Source organism: Trichoderma breve (genome assembly GCF_028502605.1).
Source record: "Trichoderma breve strain T069 chromosome 7 map unlocalized scaffold00008, whole genome shotgun sequence".
Taxonomy (NCBI): domain Eukaryota; kingdom Fungi; phylum Ascomycota; class Sordariomycetes; order Hypocreales; family Hypocreaceae; genus Trichoderma; species Trichoderma breve.
The window spans coordinates 255565-268662 of NW_026611594.1; the positions used below are offsets into that span (position 1 = coordinate 255565).

At 45.5% G+C, this 13098-nt stretch overlaps 6 protein-coding genes across 6 annotated transcripts; 2 read left to right on the forward strand and 4 right to left on the reverse strand.

Annotated features, from left to right (window-relative positions):
- Positions 1 to 189: 189 nt before the first annotated feature.
- Positions 190 to 1483, reverse strand: T069G_11191 (ribonuclease t2 family domain-containing protein; the record flags this gene model as incomplete). The annotated part of the gene is made up of 4 exons (XM_056178396.1): positions 190 to 484; positions 548 to 605; positions 651 to 1189; positions 1260 to 1483. The coding sequence occupies 4 exons, from the start codon at positions 1481 to 1483 to the stop codon at positions 190 to 192; spliced, it is 1116 nt and encodes a 371-aa protein (XP_056023270.1).
- Positions 1484 to 2396: 913 nt separating this feature from the next.
- Positions 2397 to 2636, reverse strand: T069G_11192 (uncharacterized protein; the record flags this gene model as incomplete). The annotated part of the gene is made up of 1 exon (XM_056178397.1): positions 2397 to 2636. The coding sequence occupies one exon, from the start codon at positions 2634 to 2636 to the stop codon at positions 2397 to 2399; it is 240 nt and encodes a 79-aa protein (XP_056023271.1).
- A 1205-nt stretch (positions 2637 to 3841) lies between these two features.
- Positions 3842 to 4669, forward strand: T069G_11193 (uncharacterized protein; the record flags this gene model as incomplete). Its single annotated transcript, XM_056178398.1, has 1 exon — positions 3842 to 4669. The coding sequence occupies one exon, from the start codon at positions 3842 to 3844 to the stop codon at positions 4667 to 4669; it is 828 nt and encodes a 275-aa protein (XP_056023272.1).
- A 351-nt stretch (positions 4670 to 5020) lies between these two features.
- On the reverse strand, positions 5021 to 8029 carry T069G_11194 (uncharacterized protein; the record flags this gene model as incomplete). Its single annotated transcript, XM_056178399.1, has 12 exons — positions 5021 to 5096; positions 5194 to 5596; positions 5647 to 5720; positions 5791 to 5818; positions 5885 to 5959; positions 6027 to 6314; positions 6411 to 6510; positions 6560 to 6661; positions 6715 to 6991; positions 7064 to 7617; positions 7669 to 7716; positions 7997 to 8029. The coding sequence occupies 12 exons, from the start codon at positions 8027 to 8029 to the stop codon at positions 5021 to 5023; spliced, it is 2058 nt and encodes a 685-aa protein (XP_056023273.1).
- An 845-nt stretch (positions 8030 to 8874) lies between these two features.
- T069G_11195 (uncharacterized protein) lies at positions 8875 to 10156 on the forward strand (the record flags this gene model as incomplete). Its single annotated transcript, XM_056178400.1, has 6 exons — positions 8875 to 8930; positions 8989 to 9316; positions 9369 to 9579; positions 9629 to 9772; positions 9982 to 10081; positions 10144 to 10156. The coding sequence occupies 6 exons, from the start codon at positions 8875 to 8877 to the stop codon at positions 10154 to 10156; spliced, it is 852 nt and encodes a 283-aa protein (XP_056023274.1).
- A 1119-nt stretch (positions 10157 to 11275) lies between these two features.
- Positions 11276 to 13080, reverse strand: T069G_11196 (heterokaryon incompatibility protein (HET) domain-containing protein; the record flags this gene model as incomplete). The annotated part of the gene is made up of 9 exons (XM_056178401.1): positions 11276 to 11314; positions 11373 to 11455; positions 11519 to 11528; positions 11586 to 11813; positions 11991 to 12021; positions 12100 to 12202; positions 12272 to 12743; positions 12798 to 12880; positions 12933 to 13080. The coding sequence occupies 9 exons, from the start codon at positions 13078 to 13080 to the stop codon at positions 11276 to 11278; spliced, it is 1197 nt and encodes a 398-aa protein (XP_056023275.1).
- Between the last annotated feature and the right edge of the window lie 18 nt (positions 13081 to 13098).

A 13098-nucleotide genomic window follows, 5' to 3' on the forward strand; every position in this document is an offset into this window, starting at 1 on the left:
CTACATAAATTTCTATATTGTAAATATATAGTTTTAATTTGATATAGGTTTTAACATAACTTAAAAGACTAAGGTTAGTGTGCTTATAATAGGACTGTGTTCTATGTCATAACCCATCATCCGGTCACGCACCCATTTATTTTTATCGTTACATGATATACGGCGTACTAGGCAACTGTCTTAAAATCCTTATTGGGCATTCCATGCAATTGCCACAGAAACAGCGTGACTGCTTGCGAAGACAGTGCCTTGATCTTGTCCGCTTGGGGTTGCAGCTGCATAAAACTTGGCCGATCCCTGGTAAGTCAAGTGGGTGCCATCGTAGCCAAAGCTGCTGGCAGTAGAGACAGAGCTGCTGCAGCTTAAGGAAGAGTCGCTCAGGATAGCGCACTTTCCCTTGCTTGAGCTGAGTGTAAAGGTAGAACCGTTCGGAGTGGCAGTGTATGTGGCAGGAGTACCGCCAGCGCGATACCAGGCTCCGCTGCTAACGAGGAAGCCATCGCTCGTTGTGCTGGAGGTATCGATATATAGGAATCCTTTACCTGACAGAACTCCTCCCGGTGGAGGAGTGGATCCTCCGCCGCCAGAGCTTTTAGTGCTTGACGCTGCCTTGGAAGTTGTCTTAAGAGTCGTTGTAGGCGCAGGGCTACCGGACTTTGGCAGATATTTGATGCCCGTCTTGGGACAAGTAGAGCCAGAGCCAACGGGGTCAACAGGAGTGAATGTGCCGGTTTGAACAGATCCACGGACGTTAAACTGATACCACAGCTCATTGAGCTCGCCATTATCGCAGTTAATGACGACGTTGTGACCGTGGTGTGCAGTGAGAGCAGCCTGGATAGCAGCCAAAGTGTACGTGGCGGTTTTTGAAGGAACAATACCGGCTGCAGCAAGCCAGTCATACGAAGGAAGGCTTTGGAACAGGCTCACGGTTCGCGTAAAAAAGTCCCCAACTTCCTGGGTTGGCTGATAGTTGGTGTAGCAATCCGGATCAAGCGTGCTGATGCATGTAGCGTGCTTGCCAAATTCGTGCTCCCAAAAGCTCTCATCGTTGCCACTGATATCTTTCCAATATGTTTGCATAAATGAAAGTGTAGAAGGAGCTGATTTTGCTAGAATTGCTGAGATGTTGGTATACGCTCTTGATGAGTCGCAGTTCTGCTGAAAGGTTCCATCGCAGTTATCAGGCCTAATTGGACTGTTAGTGAAACAGCCAACGGGCGCATCAATCGTGCAAAAATAACTTGGAAGCGTCTTACCATAGGCCGTGGACAGTCCATGAGTTAGAAGGGCCCGTGGATGGGTTTGTGTCCCAAAATTGCGTCTGCAAAAGCTGGCCACCTGGATAGTTGAAGCAGCAAGTGTTGCTGACCGCGGTGGTATTCTGGCAACTCAGCGGCAGATTAGATGCGCATGTTACTGAGGCTGCCGACGCAGATCCGGCGGCCCACGCGGCTCCAAAGACGAGATGTCGCAACGCCATTTTGACTCAGAATATATATGAAAATGAGTTTGACAAGAAGCAGTTTTGCTCAGCCTGAGATATTTCTCAACATCAGCAGTATTACCCCTCTTATATATCGTAGAGCTGAAACACTTTCTGAGACTGCACTGACTAGTATTCAATGCTGATTGCTGCATTGCGACACCGACGACCTGCCAAAAGTTCAGCGGCCGTTCTCCATACGTTGGCGTTTCGAGCTTCCGCATCCAGGCTAGCCAGAGCGATCATAATGAAAATTTAGCTGGTCTGTTTTCCTATCTTTTGGTTCAGGTCTTTGATTCGACACTAATCTAAGCATATCATTCAATGCCCGTGGCTCATTGGCTGGACGTGGCTGCAGCCGATTTAAAAAGTACCGATAATGTCCGGAGCAGGCGCCTAAAAGAGCATCTCGAAGAGTAGTTGTATTGGAAAGCTAGAGCGTTATAGTAAAGTGTGTAACATCTCAAGTGAAGTAGAAACGAGTGATTTTGTCCGCGGCTATCGAGAGGAATTCTTGTAAATGTTATGAGACGCAATGAGTTTGTAAATTTTAATCAGCTGTATTCCCATCTTCAAAGTGCGCCAAGTTGTTAGTCGTAATTATAAGCTTGATCTACGGACACATGCACGATACATACTATTTTAGATCAAAGCGATTTGCATAGGATGCAAATACCGATTTAATTATTAACCCATGCACCCCGAAGTATTATACGACTGTTCGTTGCTATAGTAGCGTGAGCGACATCGCATTCTTGTCTCTGAGAAATTATATCTCTACTGTTGATGAACTATTGAGGTTCTAGACCCCAGTCCTAGTATTCAAGGAATTTGAGAAAAGACCTTAGCTCCGCGTTTAACAGAGTAGGTCTGTCTTTGAAAGACCAGTGCCCGGCGCCTGGAGCCACTACTAGTCTAATTCCATACAAGCCTCGAGACCAGTGAGCATAGCCGGACTTAGATATGGATCGAGCTCTCCCCAGATAATGGCGCTGGGAACAGTTTGAGTCAAGCCCTCAATACCGAGATTCTGTCCATATGGAGGCGCAGGAAAGTTTTCATTGTAAAAGTCAAGCATTCCATAGAGAGGTGATTTGTGCACGTAGTCTGCAATCTGATCGCGGTATGTTTCGTTCAAGATGTGCTGCATTATGGTGGAAATATTTTTTCGGCTGGCCTGGATGGTACGCATAGTATGGTATTGTGTATTCCGATAGCCGTTACTGGTAGCTGTTAGACTCAATCAAGGGGGGGAAAATTGGGATAATTGGTGTGTTAACCATAACGAGGCCCTTCAACATGTCCGAATACGCCGAAGTAAACTTTTGCTTGACAACGCCTCTAACATCGTGTCCTACGATGACAACCGAGCCTTTGCCAACCCTTTTAATCATCGCGAACATGTCCGAAACATAGGCGGCAGCAGCATAGTCTTCCTTGTCTGGTGGGACATCGCTGGGTGGATATCCGCGCAGTGTGGGAGTCACAACGGTGTATTTCTTTGCGAATTCTCGAATCCTTGGAGGTGAAAAGTGTTCCAAGTCGTCTCTCTGTCTGGGAAATCGTGTTGTAAAACGATGAGAGATCCAGAGCTGTATGATCAGAAATGGATCCTCAAGCCATCGTTGTCAACGAAGCTTTCATGGCCGTGTATGTGCTCGTTTGCAACTGAAGCAGTATTAGAAGGCTAATCTACCGAATGCAGCTAGGTTTTGCACAAATGTATAATTGCGATGATGTAGCGCGGTTGATATAAATATAGGTAATGTAACTGGCTCTGCTAGATTGATTGGTAAACACTGCGTGGATTGCATTCTCTTTTGACTTGTTTCAATCCGTACGGAGTATAAAGCTATGGAGTTGGAGGAGAATACCCGTGGGAAAATTGAAGCTAATTAGCGGATCTGGCTTGCCATTAGACCGACCAGTGGAGATCCAAAGTCCCGGAGATTCAACAGGATATCAGACAGGGGTGAACCAACAACACAAAACGGTTCCTGCGTGCCGTCTTTCCCGCGAAACCGTGCTTTTCACACAGAATATTGGTGGACCAAAGATCCCAGAAGGGCCTTTTGTACTACTTTGTCTCCATAGTTGAAATTGACTGCTGCATGTGATGGCATGCGTCCGCTGCTGACTCGAACGACACGGCCATCTGGACATCACCACCCGCACCGCCATGGGTGTTGCTTTCTTCTTCCTTATTTCCTTCCCCATGGTCTCCCGCCTCAAACTGAGCATTCTCTTCTTTTCCCTCTTTTCTTACCCTTGGGCAATCAGCTAATAATCAGTGCGGGCTACCCGCCATTTCGTTCATTCTATGCCCTTCAACTTCAAGCGTTCTCATCTTCCATCATGGGCGCTTCCAGCCATGTTCGCTTCGCCTTCGCCGCGCTATTGGCCAGCTTGATGACTGCAATGGGTGCCAAAAGCACTTATCCCACCCTTCCTGCCACTCTTGAAGTGGACTTGCTATTCCCTCGCAATGAGACTTACGCTCCGAGCTGGCTGATGCCTGTGGTCTTTGCAGTTCAGAACTCATCTCTGGCTGTCCCGCTGGACGTGCAAATCCAGTGGACCATGTGGGAGGGCAACAACACGAGGTCGCCCGGATCTATCGGCCTTGGTGGTTATGATGTGGCCGGCGATGTGGCCGGGGCGAGATCCACGCCCAAGAACCCGTATCTGATCAGCGATGCTGTCAACACCATTTCTTACCCAGACGGCGTCTGGACTCTCGCCTGGTACGTGCAGTACAACAGTTGCGAGTACAACGATCCGGAGGGGCCATGGACAACGTATAGCGAAAACTTCACCACCGTCTTCACCGTCAGCAAGTCTGGAAAGGCAATCGATCTTGAGGCGGCTACATCGTCTGACGTTTGTGGCGCCGCACAGGCTCAAGCATTCAACATAACCTCTCCCGGGAAATGTGACTCTAGTTTTGGTCCCAGCCCAACCACCAACCCATGTGCGGCGACAATCGACTCTGCAGCTGCATCCAGCATATCCGCCTGGGTTAGAGCTGTGGGCTCTATCTGCACCTCTTACGCTGCCAACCTCACCTGCCAGGATCCGAGTCCGCCTCCCGGTCAACCTTCAGCAGCCAATCCTCGCGTGACAGCGGCGTCGACATTGCTCACGCTGCTGGTTGCATTGGATGTCCTCATCCACCTTGCATGAGGTAGATGCATGCACTCTACATGATTAATCGAAAGACGGGGTTGGTTAGTCACCAAAAACGGGCTTTTTAACTACAGGTTTAGAGCTATAGGATGTCAAGAATGGAAGACGTTGTACTCAAGAGAAGTGCTTGACGAGACCCCGAATTCTCTACTACCTACCTAGTATGGTTGTATGTGCTTGATCATAGGAGTCATCGGCCTCAAATCCCCAAGGGGCACAAATATAGCAAAAATGCAAAAGCATGTAACAGCTAGTGTTTGCTGATGGTCACTCACTACATGTAGCTACTGGGTATCTACCAATAGTGATCCGCCGAAGTTGGCTTGTCTATGAAGCGGATTCCTGCGCTTAACTTACACACCAACCGAAGCCTGACTCAAATCGCCCATTCCCGTTTCCGTTTTTTTGTGAAAGAATACTTTGGCTTTGAATTAACCACATATGTTTTTTTGAACCCTTGCATCTGAATCAAATGCTCAACTTTCAACTAGCGGATTAACCTTTCCTGGCTATTGATATACCGGTCATATTGTACTGTAAAATCCGTTTTGAATGAGCGGGAGTTGTTAGCAATAGCCTTCAAATGACTCTTCTTGAGCTTGCCATTGCCGCCGTTATATTTCTGCTCCGCGCGCGCTAATCCCAGGGAAGCAGTGACAATATTACGGATCTGTCGGCCATCAAATCCGATATCATACACGTCGTCGTTCAGCCATTCCTTGATCTCTTTATAGTTATCAACCAGCCCTTTGTCATCAAGGGGGTCAAGAAAACCACTAAAGATATTCTTCATCTGCTTCGGCTTGAGACTGTTGTATTGGATAGAAACGTGGATTCGAGATGGAATGGCAACATCAAACTGGGCGATTTGGTTTGTTGTCAGGAACATGATTCCTTGGTAATACTCAAGGACTCGAAGAAACACTGGATGATATCAGTAAGAAAATACACTGATTCTAGAGAGCCTCATTTACCTGAAACAAGGGCATTTCTGTCCGTGGATATGCCACCTCTTCCTCGACTTTCCAGAAAGACATCGGCTTCGTCACTAGATAGCCATTATTGTTAGTGTTAAGAGGGAAGTTAGGATGGAGGATAGCTGGGTTGTCATCACTCACATTAACAGGATTGCTTGCCATGTGGTTGCTAAGGAGAATATTCTGGATAGATTAGACTCTACACGCCACGCTTTAGTCCCGACGTCGGCCACACTAATAGAAAAGAGAGGTTTGCGAGTGGAAAGAGCGATAGTTTCTGCTGTTGACGTTTTCCCAACTCCGGGCGGGCCTTCGCACATTGTCAGGTAGTCAGCATAAAATTCCAATTATTGTAGTGATTCATACGTGATTAATACCGTATAAAAGGATAACCAGGCCCTTCCCCTTTCCTGGAATAATGTCGTCAACTTCGAGAGCGTCTCTAGTTCTCTTCGCTTGATTTGTTTCTGAAATATGGCTGCGTACAAGATTGAAGAGCAATTCTTTTTTCTCTCCATCGTCGTCGAGATGTAGTCGGTTGTGCCAAGCATCCTGTTTACTATCGAATGGAATATCCTTGACAAGGGTCGTTTGAAGCTGTGCCCATAGTTTCTCCTCAAGGACATAGCCAAGAACACGAGGAGGGCAGATCATGTATTGTTCATCTTCCCAAATTTCGTTTCCCTGAACTTCCGTTTTGTCGAACCGAGTCCTGTACTTGATGGCTAAGCCCTCATTCTGTTGGCAATCAGCGCACACACAGTCCGCGCTGCCAGAACTTGGCTCTAGGTCTCCATTACGACCAATTGGAGGACCATATTGGAAGTACGATAGATGATCGACCATAACTCTGCTGTTCACCTACAATGACCGTTAGAATTACCAGGCCTCTTGGGATGCCATAACTTACAAAGGAAGATTTCACGCCAGTCGACTCCATGGGGCCGCGACGACTTCTCGGAAGGTGGCCAAACTCCAACCCCATAGCTCTCGATCGGGTATCACCGTCATCCTAGTAATTAAGTTAAATATAGCACTTATAATATAATCACGAAGGCAACTCACATCATCGCCCAATCCGGAGAATCCTTTCTTTCCAAAGATAGTTTGGCCGCTATACTCAAAAAGCTGCGATCCTTCTTTTGCGGTGCATAGAGATCGAAATCTCTTGCCGCGCTCAATTAACACATTCTCGATTGACTTATCTTCATCAACCTTGAGTTTGAAGGGATAGTATGGTAGAGCTTTGATAGGCTTGTGGCCCTCAAATGGTTCAAATAAGAGTGTGAAGGCAGTTCTCTGAAATTTGAGGCCAGTCCAATCGTACGTCCAACAGTCTAGCCTCCAAGGCAAGTATTGTTGTGGACGGTCATCGCGCTCTGGCCAGTTAGTTTTAATGTCTCGAACAACAAACACTTGATCTTGGCCCTGGAAAGGTTTGCCATAAACCAACATTCCAGGAGGGAATATCGTCCATAAGTCGTCAAACTGAACAGTCGATTCCTTCAAAGACAAATCTCGTACTTTGAAATATTTATCCAGTTTAGCATCACCGCAAGAACCACCAGAGATAACATCCAAGAGAATTCTCAAATCTCCTCGCGCTTGCTTATCTTCGTCATCCTTTGGAGGTTGTGCTGCGGCGTTTACCAGTATATCCCACTCATAAACGATAGCTTCATAAGGAGAAAAGAGTGTGACAGGCGATCCGCGGAAGTAGTGAAAGGGATGACTACCAAGATGTTCCTTTAAGAGCTCCCATAGTTTCAGGTTGACTATATCAATCTCAGAGGTGTCTTCTTGACTAGAGAACTTGTTATGCACTGTTTTCTTCAGGATGAAGGCGAAATTGTCCCTATCATCTAGCTTTGTGTTTTGAGAATCATCTGGGTGTTCAACACGTTCGCCTGTCTCCGGGTCTTTCGTTGCTTTGATAATTTTGACCCTAGTGTTTGGACTGGCCTCTTCCTAGGGGACATATTAGAGCATTGTGGTAGATGAGTTTGATCACCAACTTACACTGTGAATCTTGGGCTTTCTCTCGGAATTAACAGTGTCAATTTGTTCCTACAGTTATTTGAAGTCTTATTAGCACTATTGTGGGTGTGTTTGGAGGTGGGTGTGTGTGTGTTCATGCCTCCGTCGAGTCACGATCTTTTGCTTCAGACTCTTTTGCATTTTGCTTAGTTGTATTGAGAAGGGACTGGTATCTCTTCTCCATTTCTTCTAGTCGTTTCTCGAGGGCCATCAATTTTGATCCCATATCCTTAATAATTTTTTTTATCTGATTTAGTAACGAGGACGATTTGGATACTATGCAGCTAGTACTGATAAGAGGATCACTTACGGACGCCGGGTCCGCATCCACAGAGAAAGCCATGATAGAGATATAAATGCAATTATCTCTACTGGATCGTTGAGTATTGTCTCGATTAGTACAAAAGAAAATGCGGCTGGACAGGCTGGAGGATCTTTGTTTGTGTTACACCGTAAGAACTAAGATTACATATATATAGATATATACCTATTGACAGAGATATCAACTGGCTAAGCATCTTCGCGTAACAAACTACCTATTCAATTGAATTGGGTTGGGATTTGCTTGTGTTACATTTGCCGCTGAATTATATTAAATGTATTAATAGTAGACCAATGGAACAAAGTTTCGGTGATGATTTGGCGGGGCCTTGGCGCTTATGCTGCAGATGGATGTAATGGTACGCGAAGACAGCCAAAATAGGCTATCGCCGGTGCAGCTTGTATGCGTGTTGGGTGTATTACTTGACCCCTCAATTTATATCAACTGGAGGAATATGTGGGATATGTGAATCCTTCACTGACCTGGAGAACAGAGATATGCCAGGATGCGGCTTTTGCGCGCGATTTAATTCCCCTTCTTCCCAAGAGTAAAAAAAAGCAGCTTATACAAGGTACGTTCTCGGCAGTTTCTCCACTACTAAGTTGCCTATGATGACGCTGCCATAGCGCGCGGCTGAAAGACAAAGGTAACTGGTAATATAAATCAGTGGTTTTGCTTACATATACTAAGCCACGCATGTTCTTCAAGGCCACAGACAAGTACATGAGGTCCCAGATTCGAGCCTCTGATTTAGGAATTGTTTTCTATTTGGCAGATTTGAAATAGCATCTCCATTTCGTATCCAAGCTTCTGCTACATTGCCATACCTGATTGCTCTACCCAATTCTGCTAGGCCGTCTTTGGAAATGGATCAAGAAAACATCCCATCGAAAGCAAAAAGGGGATTTAGCAACAGGGATATGTACGCCACAATACACAAAGGCTTCTTTGTGCACACTTATAATTAACTTGCGTTTCAGGGCTGTGATACAAAAGACAGATGAAGAACAGAAACAGCTTTACGCCTTTATCAACAAACACAGTCAATTCTCGGAAGAAGAGAAATACTCTTTACAGATTGACAGCGTTCCCGCGTTTATAAAACAGTGGAATCTGGCCATCGATTCAAGAGGCAAATTCGAAGCGAGCCATGAGCATGGAGTTGGGCTTGCAGCTCGAAGAGCTCAGCAATTTGCAGAATCTGCCTACGATGTCTTACAGCACATGAACCCTATCGTGCAGCTCGTACAAGACTTTGGCGCGCCGTATGGTGGAATGGCCATTGGAATAATCTCTTTTCTGTTTACCGTATGAATCTTTGCCATTGTTCATGTCAAATTAAACTAATCAAACTTCTCAGGTTATCAGAAACCGAGCCAAGTTAGAGGCTAGCATATATGATACACTACTTCAAATCAGAGACAGAACCGCTGGACTGGAAGTATTTCGGCATATTTATGACGACGATCATGAGCTTGATCAGCAACTACAGTCCAAAATTGTCCAGGCTTATAAAAGCTTCATGAGTTTTTGCATAGAAGCTACAAGGTTTTACTCTAGTGGAAGCATGAGTTAGTATCTTTATCATCCTGTACTATTGGCATCCGCTTATTTGTTCAGGGCGATGGCTTAGATTTACCTGGAGCTTTTCACATTCTTTGGAAGATCGAGCATCTGAGGTCCAAAGGTCTCTCGTGGACGTGAGATATACCAGCGAAGAGCTATTAAGCAAAAATGTCGATAGAATCAAACAGATTAATCTTGGTTAGTCCCTTCCTCCATTCCAGAGGGCACATGCTGACGTCGGCCATAGACCAGACGGAAGAAATTAAACGTAAGTTCCCTCTACATGGTGAAACTTCTTGCAATTATCAACTCATGGATATCCAAAGGCCTTCAAGAACAAATAGAAAGTAAGCTTACACAATAGCGCCCATATGATATGCTTGGTATTGTACTCATAAACATTTCAGAACTGCAGATAGGCCGTGATAACGATCGTCTGCTGGCGATCCAGAAGCTACTACATCTCGAAATATACTCTCAGGAGTATGAATGGGAACTGCTGCAGAGGTACCACCGTAATGCCGATGCATATTTTGATCAGCAATGTTCTTTATTAGAGGTTATGAAAGGGTCTCGGCTTGAAACCTTCAAAAATAACCCGAAAATACGCCAATGGCAATATTCTGAACATTCATGCACACTGATTTTGGCAGGATATAACCACGACATTTACTCCGGGATGTGCTGGCTCTCTCCCTTTGCATTGGATACAATCCAAAATCTGAGAGGATCGCAGGATAATAACGTATACGCTTTCTACATTCTTGGGCAACGCGATCATGATTCATTCTCTCAGGTCCTCTGGTGCATTTTATTTCAGCTACTAAGACAAACGAATGAAGCTTTACAGGATGATACTCAGTATGCAGAGTTACACGCAGAAATCCAGAAGTACCAGAAAGCGACCGAAACCGGAGGATCGAAACATACTTTGCATGATTACAGCGACGTAACTGATACACTTCTCCGAAAGGCAGCTGTGAGGATTATGAAGATGATTAACCAGAATAAAACTGTATGGATTATCCTAGATCGCGTGGATCAATGCAAATCAAGCGCAAAAGCAAAGCATCAAAAAAGATTAATAAAAGCATTGGTCTATATGCTTGAAAATACTACTATTCGAATAAGGATTCTTGCTATTGTTAATGGGTATGACTGGAAAGTGGAAGAACAGCACGACGAATTCGGAGCAAGTAACCAGTCTAGTGTTATTGTCGATACACACAAACAACGATTAATTAGTTCAATATGTGGATAGTATGATTAAACATCTTATGGTTGCAATAATAGTTGTCTTGAAGTTTGGATTAGAATTCTACTCGATCTATGTGGCGGATATACTCCAGTTCTGTCTTATTGGCATCGATAGCCCTTAACCAGTATGTAATAAGGTCTAGGCTTCACTGAACTTCTAATCCAAGTGTTCGTAGCCAGGTCTTCCATTCATTTATTTCTCAAGCTAAATTATCATTATCTCGCGGTGTTGTGCGCCATGTAACCAGTCAATTCCATACCTTGATTCAAGGTGCTCAGTCAACTGCACAATACCAACTCGTTGGTAAACCTTCAATTCTCCCCTCCGCAGGCGCGTGTCCGACAAAACAAGACATACCCTTGGGAAGAGTGCAAAGAGATAGAATGCCCTTATCTCGCCCCTAACTGGATCATTGAAAAGATAATCCGCCGAAAAAGGTAATCTTACGGACGGTACTTTGCACGAAGACGCTTCAGAAAGCCCTATCTCAAGTTCAAAGGTGGTCATATCCCTTGGCGATAGGAAGGCTGGGTTGACAACCAAGGTGGCTGAGCGTAAAAGACCTGAAACAACCAAGGTGGCGGATGAAACCTCGCCATAATAGTTCTTCCCTTTGGCTTTGACTTGAACCGAACGGATTATTGGCTGTCGGTAAGATGATTTTTGCCAGGTATGGTCTGTATTACGAACGTGGGTCTGTTCGGGTGAGAGCCAAATGTCTTCTGCGTTCAAATAGCGAACGCCTGCATTTACAGACACCCATGACCAGGAAGGGCCAATATATTCCCGAGAGCGATTTAGATGACTTGAAGGTTTATCGGCAGCCCAAGCAAGATCGAGAAATAGGGATGACTTCCATAGCCCCGCGTGATAATCGCCAAGGAAAGGAGCCATGCGATGTGCAAGACCTGATAGCGCTGGAAGGCGATCCGTCTGTTTCGTCAATTTTAGCTTGGAGTAGTGCTCGACGAGACCATGCCACTGTTTGACGGGCAGAAGTATTTCTTTCATTTGTAAGTTATAAGTCCTCAAAGCATCCTCCCTTGATGCTCTGAGTTTCTGCTCTCGAGTATCAAGTTGATCATTGACCTCATCAAAATCTGGATCGAGTCTTCCAATTGACTGCCGCTCATTCACTTGTGATATCACAGATTGTACAGCGTCCTCTCTGCTTGAGCTCTCACTTTCGCTTTCGGGTTGGTCATTGCTAATTTTCAGCTGTGACGCAATCGCGAATAATGATTTCAGATTGAGACTATTCGACAACCCTCCGCATTCGCAAATTGTGTGTTCACAACACTCCCAAATCATCTCCCGTAGGCAGAAATGAAGGACTCTGGGCGACAGTACTCGCTCCTGGAATACCCAGGCTCTGGAGAGCAGCGGATTGTCCCGTGTTGGCATCGCGGTTGGATTGGTGGCCCAATGGGGAAGCTTACGACGAACTTTGAGACTGAAGTTGTCTTGAGCCGAATTTGTGACTTCCAATGAGTGCTCAGCGTATTCATCTGCCTGGGCTGGGAAGCATCCAGTCGAGTTGGAATTAGACCAAGTTGCAGCCAGTGTGAGACATGATTGATGGTAAATGTCGGCCATTTTTGCGGATTGAAGCTCCCAATCCATTGGGTCGTCTTGAATAATACAAAGCGCGTCAATCCAGAGGTAGGAAATGTTGAGCTCCAAGCAGAACCGAGCGGCGTCCTGGAACGTTTTGGGAAGCTCTTCCCACAGTATTCCCTCTTTTCTGTTGCCAATATTCTCGATGGTGGTGATAAAATTGTGATCCAAGCTCCAACGGTGACTCAAAGTAGCGTATTTGTCTAGAGCTTTGTCTGGTTCGGTGAGCCTGACCGTGATGTTGCCTTCAGTAGAAGCTTCAAGTGAGAGAACCCTGTCTGGCAAAGGAGAGAGCTTTGGAGGATGACATAGATGATCATTGTCACACTCTTCCATTTTTGCTTTCACCCACTCTATTGCTTGTTTAGATATGGGGTAGCCATTGCGGGTCGATCTTGACCAGAATACTTTCCGTAGCGTCGGATCCGGGTCTGAGATATTGGTGAGCATAAGGCAATATTGCATGAATAGAATAGTCCTTACGAGCTTTGTCAGTGAAAAACTCTATCACGACTCTTGGCTTTCGCTTTTCCTTAACGAAGGAGATTTCTAAGAAGAGTGTATCGCCGGAGAAGGCATAGCCATTGACAGTAGAGACATCCCTCGCAAATGACCAAGTTTCATCTTGCATAAGAAGAATTCCCTGTCG